The sequence below is a fragment of the Pyrus communis genome, chromosome 8, assembly GCF_041283825.1.
Source record: "Pyrus communis isolate YQ-2024b chromosome 8, ASM4128382v1, whole genome shotgun sequence".
NCBI classification, from domain to species: domain Eukaryota; kingdom Viridiplantae; phylum Streptophyta; class Magnoliopsida; order Rosales; family Rosaceae; genus Pyrus; species Pyrus communis.
This window is the reverse complement of record NC_142572.1, coordinates 4,763,758-4,777,201: the sequence shown is the minus strand read 5'-3', so window position 1 is coordinate 4,777,201 and position 13,444 is coordinate 4,763,758. Positions and strand designations below refer to the sequence as shown.

General features: G+C 34.7%; 2 protein-coding genes across 2 annotated transcripts; one reads left to right on the top strand and one right to left on the bottom strand.

Annotated features, from left to right (window-relative positions):
- Window positions 1-2,726: 2,726 nt before the first annotated feature.
- LOC137716750 (RING-H2 finger protein ATL54) lies at window positions 2,727-3,808 on the top strand. The gene has a single exon (XM_068456128.2). It carries the CDS (start codon window positions 2,735-2,737, stop codon window positions 3,722-3,724), a length of 990 nt encoding a protein of 329 aa, XP_068312229.2. The 5' UTR covers window positions 2,727-2,734; the 3' UTR covers window positions 3,725-3,808.
- A 6,265-nt stretch (window positions 3,809-10,073) lies between these two features.
- Window positions 10,074-13,139, bottom strand: LOC137718404 (transcription factor bHLH96). The gene is made up of 3 exons (XM_068457946.2): window positions 11,908-13,139; window positions 11,195-11,596; window positions 10,074-10,272 (listed from the first exon to the last, which is right to left on the bottom strand). The coding sequence occupies exons 1-3, from the start codon at window positions 12,355-12,357 to the stop codon at window positions 10,177-10,179; spliced, it is 948 nt and encodes a 315-aa protein (XP_068314047.2). The 5' UTR covers window positions 12,358-13,139; the 3' UTR covers window positions 10,074-10,176.
- Between the last annotated feature and the right edge of the window lie 305 nt (window positions 13,140-13,444).

Here is a 13,444-nt window from a genome sequence, read left to right as displayed (position 1 = left end):
GCCTTATCGCCCAAAGAGAGGCCGAAGGTAAAATCCAGGGGATCACAATCAGTTCTGGAGACCTTACTGTGAACCATTTGCTTTTCGCAGATGATAGTCTGCTATTTTGTCGTGGCAATGAATTGGAATGCCACCAGATTACTGAGATCTTCTTGTTCTACGAAAGTACCCCTGGTAAAAAAGTCAACCTCCAGAAGAGTGAGGTCTGTTTTAGCCACAATATCAAAAGACCCATCCGAGGCAAGCTGGTTGCCTTGCTGGGCGTTCAGATGGTCGACCGACATTTAAAGTACCTGGGTATGCCAACTTATATGGGAAGAAACAAAAGCCAATGATTTGCATACATCAAAGAACGGATGTGGAAGAGACTCCAAAGCTGGAAATGAAAGATTGTTAGTGTTGCTGGTAAAGAACTTCTCATTAAGTCTGTTGCCCTAGCCATTCCCATTACACTATAAACTGTTATCTTCTTCCAAAGTAGTGCTGTGATGCCTTATATAGGATGATTTCTTCCTTCTGGTGGGATGACATTGAAGGAAGGAAACAAACTCACTGGATTTCATGGGAAAAACTCTGCATCCCGAAATCCGAATGAGGCTTGGGCTTACGGAACTTGTATGCTTTCAACCTCAGCCTTCTAGCGAAAATAATGGTGGAGAATCATCATGAATCATACCTCTTTGGTTTTGAGGGTTCTCAAGGCAAAGTACTTCCCCAACAGATCATTCCTCGAGGCCACGATGTCGCCCGATGCTTCATACTCCTGGAAAAGTATTTGTACAGCGAGGGATATAATATCTAGGGGTTCAAGGTGGCAAATAGACAGTAGATCCTCAATAAGAATTTGAAAAGATCCTTGGGTTCCTTTGTATGGTTGATCACAAATTTTCATTCCAAAGCCAGCCAATTCACCTCTTCATATGGTTAGTGAGTTGATTGACCCTATAGCCAAAGTGTGGAATCTCGACCTCATTTCTGGCTTCTTCTCTGCTCAACGTAATCCAGTCCATCCCCCTGAGCATTTGAAGTCCAGCAGATTTATTATCATGGTAGATCGAAAAGAATGAGAGATTCTCAGTAAGGAGCGCCTATCACCTTGCTTGGGAGTGGCTTTATCCAAGCAATACGGGGTCCTCATCCTCAAACCCTCTCGGGAGATCAACCTTTTGGTCCAAGATATGGCACGCAAAGGTTCCCCTAAAGGCCAAAATAAGCATGTGATACCTTTGTAACGACATCATCCCCACCAAAGTGAACCTAGCCAAGCGCCATATCACGACTGATTTGCCGTGCGTGATGTGTAACCACCATAATGATACAATCCTTCACTTACTGAAAGAATGTCCTTTCGCTAAATGTGCTTGGTTATCGTCCCACCTTGGATGCCACTCTGGGACTCCTATCCCCCATTTTTCCTCTGGCCATGGACATTACGAGTATGCTAAAATCTGAAATGTTTGATTCCTTTATGATGTTCTGCTGGGCACTTTGGGGCACTAGAAAAGCGAAGCTTTGGAGTTCTAAATGTGGTCCTCTGGGTAGTGCTCTGAGCTACTTAGTGGTGGCTCTCATTTCTCTTGGCCAACAAAATAGTGGTCCCTACCCCCTTTTGCAAGGTTCGGCAAAGTGGTCATGCCCTCATTCGGGTCGCCTCAAACTCAACATTGAGCCTCCTAGAACCAGTTCAATTGTTCAGGTGGCTACGGTTTGAAAATAAAGGATGATTCAAGAGGCTTCTTGGCTGCCAAATGTGGAAGCTTCCCTGATATTTTCTCCCCTCCAGTCAGAAGCAATGGATGTTCAAATTGGTTTGATCTGGGGGTAAAAAAAAGGGTTTTCTAATATCCTTTGTGAATTAGATTCGCTTCAGATTGTTGAAGGCTTGCGACAACCTTGGGTTAATCGATCTTCTCTTGGTCAATTAATCGAAGACATCAAGTCACTGGCTCCGGTGGTCACTGAAGCTCCTATCATCCACGTTTGTCGTCAAGCCAATGTCGGGGCTCATAGATTTGCTCATCTCAAACTCTTAATCAATCAATGCGTTGAATGGGTAGAGCATCCCCCTAGTATTATTACCGACATATTAGATGTGGATTGCCCCACATCTGTGTCAACCTTGAATGTACTGTTTTCTCTTTAAGATGAATGAAATTCACTACCGATTCCTTCAAAAAAAAAAAAAACTAGACTAACCCTTTTTTTGGTCAACTAAATGGCACCCCAGTTTGCCTGAGAAGATGATTAAAAAGACAAATCAATATCAATACAAAAATAGAACCAACCAACCATTCTTTTGGTAGGTAGAAAAGAAGATGGACATGAAAATGCAGTAAAAATTAACTAGTTATAACCAAAGAATTGGTAAATCCATGACGTCATGGAGGCATGGACTTTCCTGACTCCCCCTCTCCCCTCAAAATTCCAAACCCAGCAATTTGCATCGAGAAGAACTTACATGTAATGGGTAAACATCTAACATAACGTCCCGTCCAATAATACAATTTGTGATATTATGTTCTTGAATTGGAACACCATGTGACAGCAAACCTGTTTTATACAATTTACTCTCATACCCCCTCCCACTAACCTTGAAAGAGATGTGTCTAATTTCATTTCTTTTCTTCTAATTCACACAAGGAAACTGACACCCCACCTCACTCCTTGTATACCTCTCATCTTCTTTTTCAATTCTCTCAAGCTTCGTGAATTTCCTCAACACTAACCCTCTTTAATGGCAGTGATCAAACACAGAAAGCTCTTCCCATCTGCACCAATTTCCACAAACCAAACTGATTGTCCAGACTTTTGCCCCGATTGCACGTACGACTGTTACCGTTATGCTGATTTCTACACACCACCACCACCACCACCACCAACTTCAGTTATCAATCAAACCAACCAAAATCACCATATCTCACCTTATGTGGTGCTCTTAGTCTCTTTGCTAGCTAGTTTTTTCCTTCTTATTGGGTACTATATTATTGTGGTGAAGTCTTGCACAAGTTGGTGCAGTCACAGAAGTAATGGATCTTCACCCTCTCAATCTACCGGCACGGATGAAGAGTTACTTGAAGATCAAGTAGACCATCCAATCTGGTTCATCTCCTCCGTTGGTTTGCAACAGTCAATCATAAATTCAATTTCAGTTTGTAAGTACAGGAAAGACGAGGGCTTGATCGAAGGGACTGAGTGTTCGGTTTGTTTGAATGAGTTTCGAGAAGATGACACCCTAAGGCTGTTGCCAAAGTGCAATCATGCTTTCCACATTCCTTGTATTGACACTTGGTTGAGGTCCCACACGAATTGCCCGATATGCCGCGCTAATATTATGAGAGAGACTCAGATCAGTACTTCCACAGACACAAATGGAGAACCCCAGATGGAGAATTCTGAGAGTGAAGGTGAAATAGGTGCAAATAATCAAGTGGGATATCAAGGCGTTTGCGAAAACAGAGCTGGGGTGGATGATGACGGTGAAAATATGCCAATGCAGGAAATAAATTCAAATGAAAATTGGGCTCTTGAAAGAAGGTCCATCTCAATTATTTCCTCATTGGCTCCAACAAAGTTAGTCATCAAAGTGCAGAATGCTGACAAAATGCATTCGGACCTTGCTCGAAAGCGTCATTCTCCCATTAGGCAATGTCTACATATAAGCCCTATTTTGATGAAACGGTCTTTGAGACGTAAGTGGAGCAAAATTTCTGTTGTTCCCCTGTAAAGTTTGTTTAATTGTGTGAGATGTTTGTGCTGTAATATACAGATTTCTTGTTTCTTGACATGGAAAGTGACATTTTATTTGAAATTCTGACTTGTCAAAAAAGGAGATTGGAGCACCAAATGCAGAATCCAATTGCTGTCTGCAGAATAATGCTCAAGAAAAGTAAAGCTACATGTGGCTCATAAGAAATTCATAACAAGTTAACCGAAGTCCATCCATTAATCACTTATTTATTTTATTTTTTCATACACCAAAAGGAAAAGTGGAGAGCATCGAATCATGGTACTTTCTTGTACATGGTATTTTCAAAAAGTAGAACATAAAAATGATCTTCTGCAACCAAAACGTAAAAACATAAGCCAATTTCCAGTCCAAGCTAATCTAAAAGGAAAGGAAAAATGATGTACAATAATGCTCACCAAACAACTACTGATACCTACATTTGGAATGTGAGGATTATAACTACAGATTTCCTTCTGGAAAGTGCTAGTGTTGGAAGCTGCCAACAAACAGTGAGTGTGTGAGAGTTGCGCGTAAAACTAACTTCTTAACAAAAAGATTGTACACTAAATGGGACGTTGGTTCAGTTAAGTTATTTTTTGTGCCCCAAGCAAACTAGGACTTACAATTTTGGTGTGAATTTGGGTGAAATGTAAATGAAAGAGAAAAAGAAACTAAAACGAGAAACAAAATGTAATCATTTCATGATAGAGTCAAGATTACAAATATTTACAAAAGTAAAATATGGAGGAGTCCACTGAGGTCTCTAGGGTCGGATTGGACAAAACAGGAAATATTGCCTCGTAGAGGTGATCAAGGTAGTTGAAATTGCACGTCAACCAAATTATAACATGGGGTCGTAAAGCTATAAAAGTTTTAGATCCTAGGGTCGTAGGCAGTATTTATTTCGAAGGTAGGCTTTGAAATTGTAACTGAAGAGCTAGAGGTTTTGCTAAAGAGCAATTTGGGTTTGTATTGAAGAGTTGTTGGGTTGATTAAAGAATCACTAAGGTTCATATAAGGAGAAATTAGGTTCTCATTCTTCCTTTTGCTACTCCATTGATTAAAATCCTATTCATTTTCAATTTTTGATCAAGATCCTTGGTATTAATAACATCATTAATTATTTCAATAATAATTTTTTTTTTATTTCTAAATATATTCATTTAATGTTTAAAATGTTACAATTAGTATATTTACATTTATGACTAAATTTTTTATCATATATTTTTAGTTTTAGTTTGTACCCATTTTTAATTTGTACCAATTTTCTATTCAATTTTAATTTGTACCCATATATTAATTTCTTTTTGTGCCCATATTTTTTTTTATTTGTACTTTTTATTTTTGCTAAATGTACTCATTCTTAAATATATCAATTTGTTATATGTAACATGTACAATTTTTTATATAAAATCTATTCAATTTTTTTCTAATCCATTTTTAAACTTATATGGGTACATTCTTTTTTCTTTGATTTTAAAATGTATCCATGTCAAGTTTAATCGAAGAAATTTACTAACGTTATTAAGCCTAATATCTTCTTTTTTTTTTTTTTTTTGTGATTTTTAAGAATGTACCCATGCACACACACACACACACACACAAAATAGTATATTTATATTTTAATATTTTTAATGCCAGAAATTATGGTTTTTTTATTATTTAAAATCTCATTTATATAAACAACTAAAATTTCTAATTTTTAATTTAAAAAATATAGTAACGTACATAGAAATAAATTATCACATTAATTTCAGGGACCTTGATCAAAAATTAAAAACCAACAAGGTTTCAATCAAAGATTATTTATAACTAAGGACTGCATTCAAAGTCTCCCTTCATATAATCATAGAGATTGAGCAGTGAAGAAGGAGCAACCTCAACCTTTAACATTGAGTTCAAGCACAGATAGATCGGTCATTTGGCTCTAACGATGACTATAATTCTTGATTGGTGGCCTTCAGCTGTGTCTTGTGGTGGCATTTGGATGACGTGTTCCTTGGCATTTAGGGAGGCGAAATATTTCCAGGCTTAGTTGTCTGCACGCATACACACTTCGGGAAGAATCCTATCCAAGCCCTCGAATGGTTTGAGATGAAAAGAGTTGGTCGTCCGATCCCTAAGATAGGATCCTAGCTTAGGTTTCGAAATTGGTGGACCAGAGTCGCATGACTTTATGTAATAAAAATTGTTTGATCCCACAACAAGCGTTTTTTTTTTTTTTTTTTAATATTTATGGCCCAAACAACAATATAATTAAAAGAAATAGTAACAACTAAATGAGCCAACTTCTAGTCGAGACTAACAATAATATGAAGAGGTTGGAAGAATTGTGAACTATCAGAAACTGGAATGAGCATACAAATCAATGTAGAAGTCAAGGATTGAAATACGATTGATAATATAATCAATGTAGGAGTCTAAAGTGCGCGTTACTTATACACTATAACCATTGGTAGCCTGCATGAAACCTCTCTTCGCTGAGCGTGGTGGCTGCATTTTATTTTTTATTTTTTTTTATGAAATAAAACGTGGACTCATTTATTGAGTCTTGTGTGTGTTATATTCGCCACACTACTAATTCAACGCTCATAAATTAGTTAAGTTGGCTTTATTTTTTTTAGCATGAGTCCTTTTGATTTGAAATTCTTTTTTTTTTTGGTCAAACGATAGATTTTGTTAGATTAGTCACCGATGGAGTTTGAACCCATATCGTCATGCAAGCACTCAACACCTTTCCTTTAATTTGATATTATTCCCGATATGCTTCTTGAAAAATATAACTTCTCTTGATTATCAATTATACAACTACCGTTTCATAAAAAGAGGACAGATGTCTCATGATCATTGGTTGTCATAATCACTGCCACGTCAGCCAAAGTTGTTAAAATATTTATTAGATGTTAAGTGTTCGTTGGTTAATTCATTACAAGTAAGCTTCTATTGTGCTTAGTATATCAGGAATTGCAACTCACAAATGTAATCAGTCAGTCATCTTTTTCAGAAATACAGAAACCTCAGCTCTTAACTAAACTTTTCTCTAGCTATTCATCTTTATCAATTCTTCAATGTTCTTTGGTTTTTCTTCAATGTAGTTAATAACTATTTTCTCAAGTGAGTTATAGATGCCGCTAAAATATTCTACCCCCTTCTACTGAAAATATGACTTTAACCCCTCAAATTCAAAATTTTCCATATAAAACCCGACATAATTTTTTTACCAAAAAAAAACCCAATGACTAGGATCCACCTAAGTGAATTCATTAATTACATATTACTTTACTCATTTTACATTTTTTAGATGCCTAAAATAACCCTATTGCATATTTGATGTGCACAATTAATTCTATGTAGATTGTAAGGAGAGAGTTAATAATTTTGCAAAAAGAAAAATAAGACATTAATGTTAAAAAATTCATTGCATATTAATATCAAATATGAGAATTGTTGGCTTAATTCTATGTATCTGGCATTATGAGTTCATATATATATATTTTTACAAAAAAAAAAAACCTAATATATGTAATAATACATTAAAAAAAAGTAATTTACCTACCATGTACAAAAATGTTATTTGATTCAAAATGTGTGTGTATATGTGTGTGTGTGTGTGTGTGTGTGTGTGTGTGTATTTATATAATTAGACCATATTAATTTACCTACCTACTATTTGAAATGTTCATTTCCAATTATGCAAAATATTGTATACCAACAACAAAATATTGCATAAACTTAGGAATTGGATCATGCTTTTGATTTTATCTTTTACCTACAAACAATCATATACATATTGCTTTATATATTTTTACCAAAAAACGTCCCTAATAGGCTAATATATGTAATAATACATGAAAAATAATTTACCTATCATGCATACAAAAATGTTATTTGATTCAAAATATATAATCTATGTAGTGTGTGTGTGTGTATATATAATTGGAACAAATTAATTTACCTACCTACAAATTAATTTTCAATAATTTACCTACAAAAAGTTATACCCCGTGTGTAATATAATATCTTTTTTTCACTAATACATAGAGATTAATTTACCCATAACAAGAAGAAATATAATTTGATGTATTATATTGAAAAATATTATGTCATACCTATATTTATACAACAATAAAACGTGCCTAATATATGTAACAATACATGAAAAATAATTTACCTACAAGTTAGAGAAGTATTAGTTGATTCAAAATATATAATACGGATTTAGTATAATTTTTTTTTAATAATTGGAACAAATTAATTTACTTCCCAATTAATGCAAAATATATATATCACAAAAAGGTAAGTTTTTGGTATGATATGGATACAATTAATGCAATACAACCGTTTATATATTTTATTTCACTTTTTCTACAACTTTTAATTTGAAATAAATTTAGCGATTTGAGAAAGTGGCATGGGTGTAAATAATTTGTATTAGTAGGTCAATAGTATTCCGATGTGACTGTAGATTTTAAATTTGAGCTTTTATTGAACGTTCAAATATAGATGAGTTTTTATCTAAGAATCATGAATTGTAAGGGTCAAAATCTAAAGCTCCCAGTATTCTATAGGCAAAAATTTGTAAAGCTAGTAGCTTTCTGTCTTTTCTTGGCCCCAGTATAACATGTCAAAAGCAGAACAACTTTAATATGAATTGCAATAATTTCTTCCACGAAACTTCTTCATTCCTTTTTAATGGTAAATGAAGCTTCTTCGCTCTTGCGCTCAGAACTTAGATGATTAACTTGTTAGAAACGATAGCTTTTTAACATTGAGAATTTCGTCGTGAGCCCTTAAACACGCCAAAGTGCTTTGTCCTAAATTCTTCATTCATGAACCTTCTTTCTTGCTCACAAGTCAACATTCTAAAGCTACCAAAGCGCAATATCAAAAGCACTCCAGTATTAATAGTAATAAGATCAATTATAAACAAAGCAAAATAAGATAGGTCTGAGATGCAGTAAGTGCACGTAGAAGTGTTCGGGTTTCGTGTGCATGTTGTTTTTGCTAAATTGTTTGACAAATCTCGACGATACTAGGAAAAAATTAATAAAATTTAACCAATAAAGAACACAAATAGGGGATATAAAGTGTTACGGTCTTAACCTCGTCCTGATTAAAATTTAGGGTACCTCTCATACCGATTAGGAATACTATTTTCAATAGATGAAACAGCCGTCTGATTTCTAATCCATCGTCTTCAATCCTGGTTAGCCAATTTACTTTCTTCTTCTTCTTCTTCTTTTTTTTTTTTTTTTCTTTTCAGAAAAAAGGTTGTTAATTACTCTCACACAAGCCTCAAAATTAAGTTAACTTCCACATTTGGGATTAATTACATTTTCATATTCACCAACCTTTTCTTTCCTCTGTAACTTGTCCCGCGACAACAATAAAATGCTGCAAACCAAAATGCAAATCTCATTACGTTGAACTAACTTAACTGGAAAAAAAAATTCCAACACGACTAAATTAAGAACTAATTGATTTATCATATATAATCTTCCTGTCACAACATTTTTGTTTCTCACAACATGTATACTCATGTGCATGTTGTAAAAACGAGTTTATCCATAATGCATGTGCAAGTTAATCTCAATTAATAGAAAGAGAGCTAGGGTTATATCGATGGGTATATAATTTAAGTACAAATATTCGACTGTACAATGGGGACCCTACCCTCCAATTGTAGGAATTGTCTCATTTTGATCACAAGTAATGATAGGGAGACCAACTATTTAGACCAAATTTTATAAATTATATGACGTGATTATTGATGATTGAATTATTATTTAAGTGTTGATTAACATATTTATTTCTTATTAATGACATATCATTTGATTTATAAATTTAGGCTAAAAAATTAATCTACGTAGCATTATTCAGTCATTCCATAATTCAAAATGTTCGACTCCCAAAGTTATTCCAGCAGATTTATGTCAAAGTATGTAATTTATTTGACGATGGAATTATAATTTGCATCTGGGACACTACTGTATCATAAATTAAGTAATGATAGAGAAAAATGGTACTTAATATATCTTTTCTGGATGAGGATCCTCCTTGTGAGTATTCCTAGAATCCTTACATCCTAATCATTCATTGTATATCGTACGGTCAGTTTTTATTAGATACTATTTATGTTTAATTTTAAATAAAAAAATTCAAAATGATTTCTATCCGCATAATTTACTATAAACAGTTAAGATATGATATCCTTAAGATCCCCACCATTTAGATCCGGATGGGTCCAAATCCATCTTTTCTGTCTATTTTGTTGGTTTTATAGGTATTGGGAAGATGCTGTTGCAGTGATTATTTCAATCATTGTGCCTCACTGTAGACAATTAGATTAGTTTAATTTTTTCTCAATAAGCAAACATACACCATACAATATAATGCAAAAGAGACGGAAGAAAAATTAATCCACCCAAACAAAAGGATTAAACTTTCAGCTAATTAAAGTCGACTTCTTGATTAATGCTGCGCAGCATTTGATTAACAGCTGCTGCTATTTCATCCACTGTATTGAGGAGGCACCCTTCTTCAATCTGCCCCAATTCACAACAAAAATTAATTTGTTTTCTAAAATTATAAAGACATATATAGTGAATTTAGTAAAGAAACAAAATGATAATTTGTTCTTATTTGGACAATTTTTTTTTAGTGCATGAACTCGAAGGATTCACATCGGACCCACTTGATCGATGCATACACACTTACACAGTGCAAAACCAAATGACAAAAATGTAACTTGTTCTTATTAATTTGTAGACAAACATTTTAGTGCAGGGTAATTTTAAGAAGATTAAATTTGCAAACTAAATAATATGTCATCAATAGGAATAAGCACGTTTATCAATGTTTAAGTAATAAACTAATCATCAACTTCCATGTCCTTTAGTTTTCAAAACTTTATCTTCTAAATTTAGTCTCCCTAACATTACCCTTTAGTTTATGAACTTATAGCATTCCCATCATCACATCCCACTTGCTGCAAACGCAGTGCAAAACCAAATGACAAAAATGTGGTGTGGAAAATAATATAATAAGACGGTGTGAACTGATTAGTTGGTAAAGTAATCTTCTTTTGTCCTTTAAATAGCCTGAGATTAAAATCCAACGTTATTAAAAGCTTAGTGTTCCCGTCACTTCCTTGTTTACTGTACTCCTTTCATTGTTTTTCAATAAAAAATAAAAAATAAAAAAATAAAAACTCCTACAATTGTTGATATGGTTAATTTTTAAAATAGTTACTAGCACTCCAAATATTTAATTATACATTCAAAACAACCTATATTAAAAAAAAAAAAAAATTATACTTACGAGAGATGCACGACAAAATTTTTAAAGTGACAATAATTATCATTTTTCGGCCAAATGGATATGCTTTCTTGATAGGACAATATTAATTATGAAAAGGTAATGCAATCATTTGAAAAGACGTGGCTGCAAAACTGTAAAACTAATTACCTTAACGCTAACTGAGTAGAGGACCATTTCATCAGCTGTGGTGACATTAAGGTGAAGAACACTGAGCCTAAGGCTTTGAAACCCAGCCACGATGTTCAACAGCTGTCTAGGCCTTTTCTTGGAAAGTATCTTCAGGTTGGCATGGCTGTCCACCATGGTCACTTCTATGTCTGCTGCTGCTGCTGCCCACTGGTTGTTGTTATACTGAGTCGTATTCAACTCGTTCGCTTGGAGACCAGCTGATTGGTTACAGTGTGTTGCTCGAGTTGAGAATTGTGGGAAGGTGAAGAACTCGGCCAAAGCTTGTTGCTTACTCCTCTTGTTGCTGTCCATCGACTGCAAAAGCTGCTCTAGCTCCTTCACAAAGTTTATGGCACCCCCAATAATTGATGCTTGGTCACCCTGTACCAAATATTCATAACAAGATTAATTTGGTGCAATCCCAAAACATATGGCTTTATTATGAAATTTTTTCAATGATAAGGGTTAATCCCAAAAAACATTTCAATCTAAAGAAAATGTAGATGCAAAAAACTTCTAACTGAATTGGTTAAGCGCATTTACTCTAGCATTTGAGGTTCTGTGTTCATGTATCTCCCTCCCGTAATATCACATTCGTATAAGGAAATAAAAATAAAAACATCTGCAGCTATATCTGGCTAGGAACCCAATAATGAATTTTACTTTTGTGATTCAAATTTAATTAAACTAACCCTTTGAGCATAAGATTGTGGCATCAATGATCTGAGGACAGCAAGGTACTCATTCATTTGCTTGCGCCTGTTGCGCTCCACAACAATGTGCGTCATCCTCTGGTTCTCAATTTCCTCCTTGTTCTTGCTACTCTTGGTGCGATGCCGTTTGCGGCGATTCGTTGTTGCAGGTGGTGGCGGGGGCGGTGGTGTTTCCATGGCAGAGAGGTGTCCTGGTGGGCAAGATTGATCAACTGTGCAAGCCTCAGGTGAGGAGTTAGGATCCCAATCTTTCACATTTTGCAAAAGTGAAGGAAATGATGAGCAGTAGTCCCAATTTTCAATGATGCCTTGTCGGTCTTGTAAGCTGAAGTCACTGCCCCAAGAACCACCTCCATTAAAAGAGTAGTAGTCTTTGCAACCAAAGCCAAATAGGTACTCTTGTGGGGAAATCACAGCTTCTAATGCCATGATTTGATCACTCTAATAACTTTTTAACTACTGCAGAATCTGTTTATGGTAGTGAGTGAAAGTGTACGAGGGGCTTTTGTGTGGTTCAAAAGGGAAAAGGAAGTTAGAAGGGTGAGGAGGTTTTTTCTTTCCTCTAAAACAGAACCCAAATCAAAGAAATTTTTATTAGGGTTGAAGTTAGCTATGCCAAAGCACTACACCCAAAAGACCAAACAAACACACCCTTTTATCATCTCTAAATAAGAAACTCGATCTGGTTTCTTTTTAAAGGAGCTTTGGCCAAGAAAACGAAAAGCTACATTGTGTTGCACGTGAGATTTCGTGTAGACTAGTCACTCCACCAGAGGTTAAAGAGATTCTCTTTTGCTTCTCTCGCTACTTACATGAAATATGTTCACTATCACATTGATATCCTGATCTAACAATGTACTTACATGAAAAACAACTACGCACAACAACATCCTAAATCAGACCTCACATGATAGTGAACTTTTTCTATGTAAGTTCTCCACCCAGAAATAACAACTGTATTGGTTAGACTAAATAAATTACAGAAACATTTTATTTGTATTCGAGCTACTGATTGCACTACTGATTACACTTGTACAAAAATGAATTTGATTGCGTAAATAAGTACAATCAATCGTCTATACAAACATGCAATGACTGAGTGAGTTACGACTCTAACCATTTCACATTATAAACCTAGCATGCATCAATGGCTAGAAAAATCCAAAAGCTCACTTGTGTAGATAGATTACTGATGTACGTCTCATCCTTATGAGTTTTATGAGTAGTACAAGCACAAATTTGTATACCCAACCGACAAACTCTCAAACAACTATTTAGTATAGTGCTATTTTTCTACATATATAAGTAAAAGGTCTTAGTTTCAAGTTCTGTAGATGCAAATTTCGATACTAATTTATTCTCTCTTCTCTCTTAGTATAAATATATTGTAGTTTAAACAAAATAAAAAAAATAAAAAACTCTTAAGCACCTCTAATGGATTATTTAAAGGAGAAATTAGGTTCTCATCCCTCTTTTTGCTACTCCCTTGATTAAAACTTTATTCCTTTTCAATTTT

Coding starts and splice junctions, on each gene's coding strand:
- LOC137716750 (XM_068456128.2), top strand. CDS start 2,735: ATGGCAGTGATCAAACACAGAAAGCTCTTCCCATCTGCACCAATTTCC.
- LOC137718404 (XM_068457946.2), bottom strand. CDS start 12,357: ATGGCATTAGAAGCTGTGATTTCCCCACAAGAGTACCTATTTGGCTTT. Junction 11,597..11,907: donor CACAATCTTATGCTCAAAGG/GTTAGTTTAATT, acceptor TATTTGGTACAG/GGTGACCAAGCATCAATTAT. Junction 10,273..11,194: donor TCTACTCAGTTAGCGTTAAG/GTAATTAGTTTT, acceptor GAATTGGGGCAG/ATTGAAGAAGGGTGCCTCCT.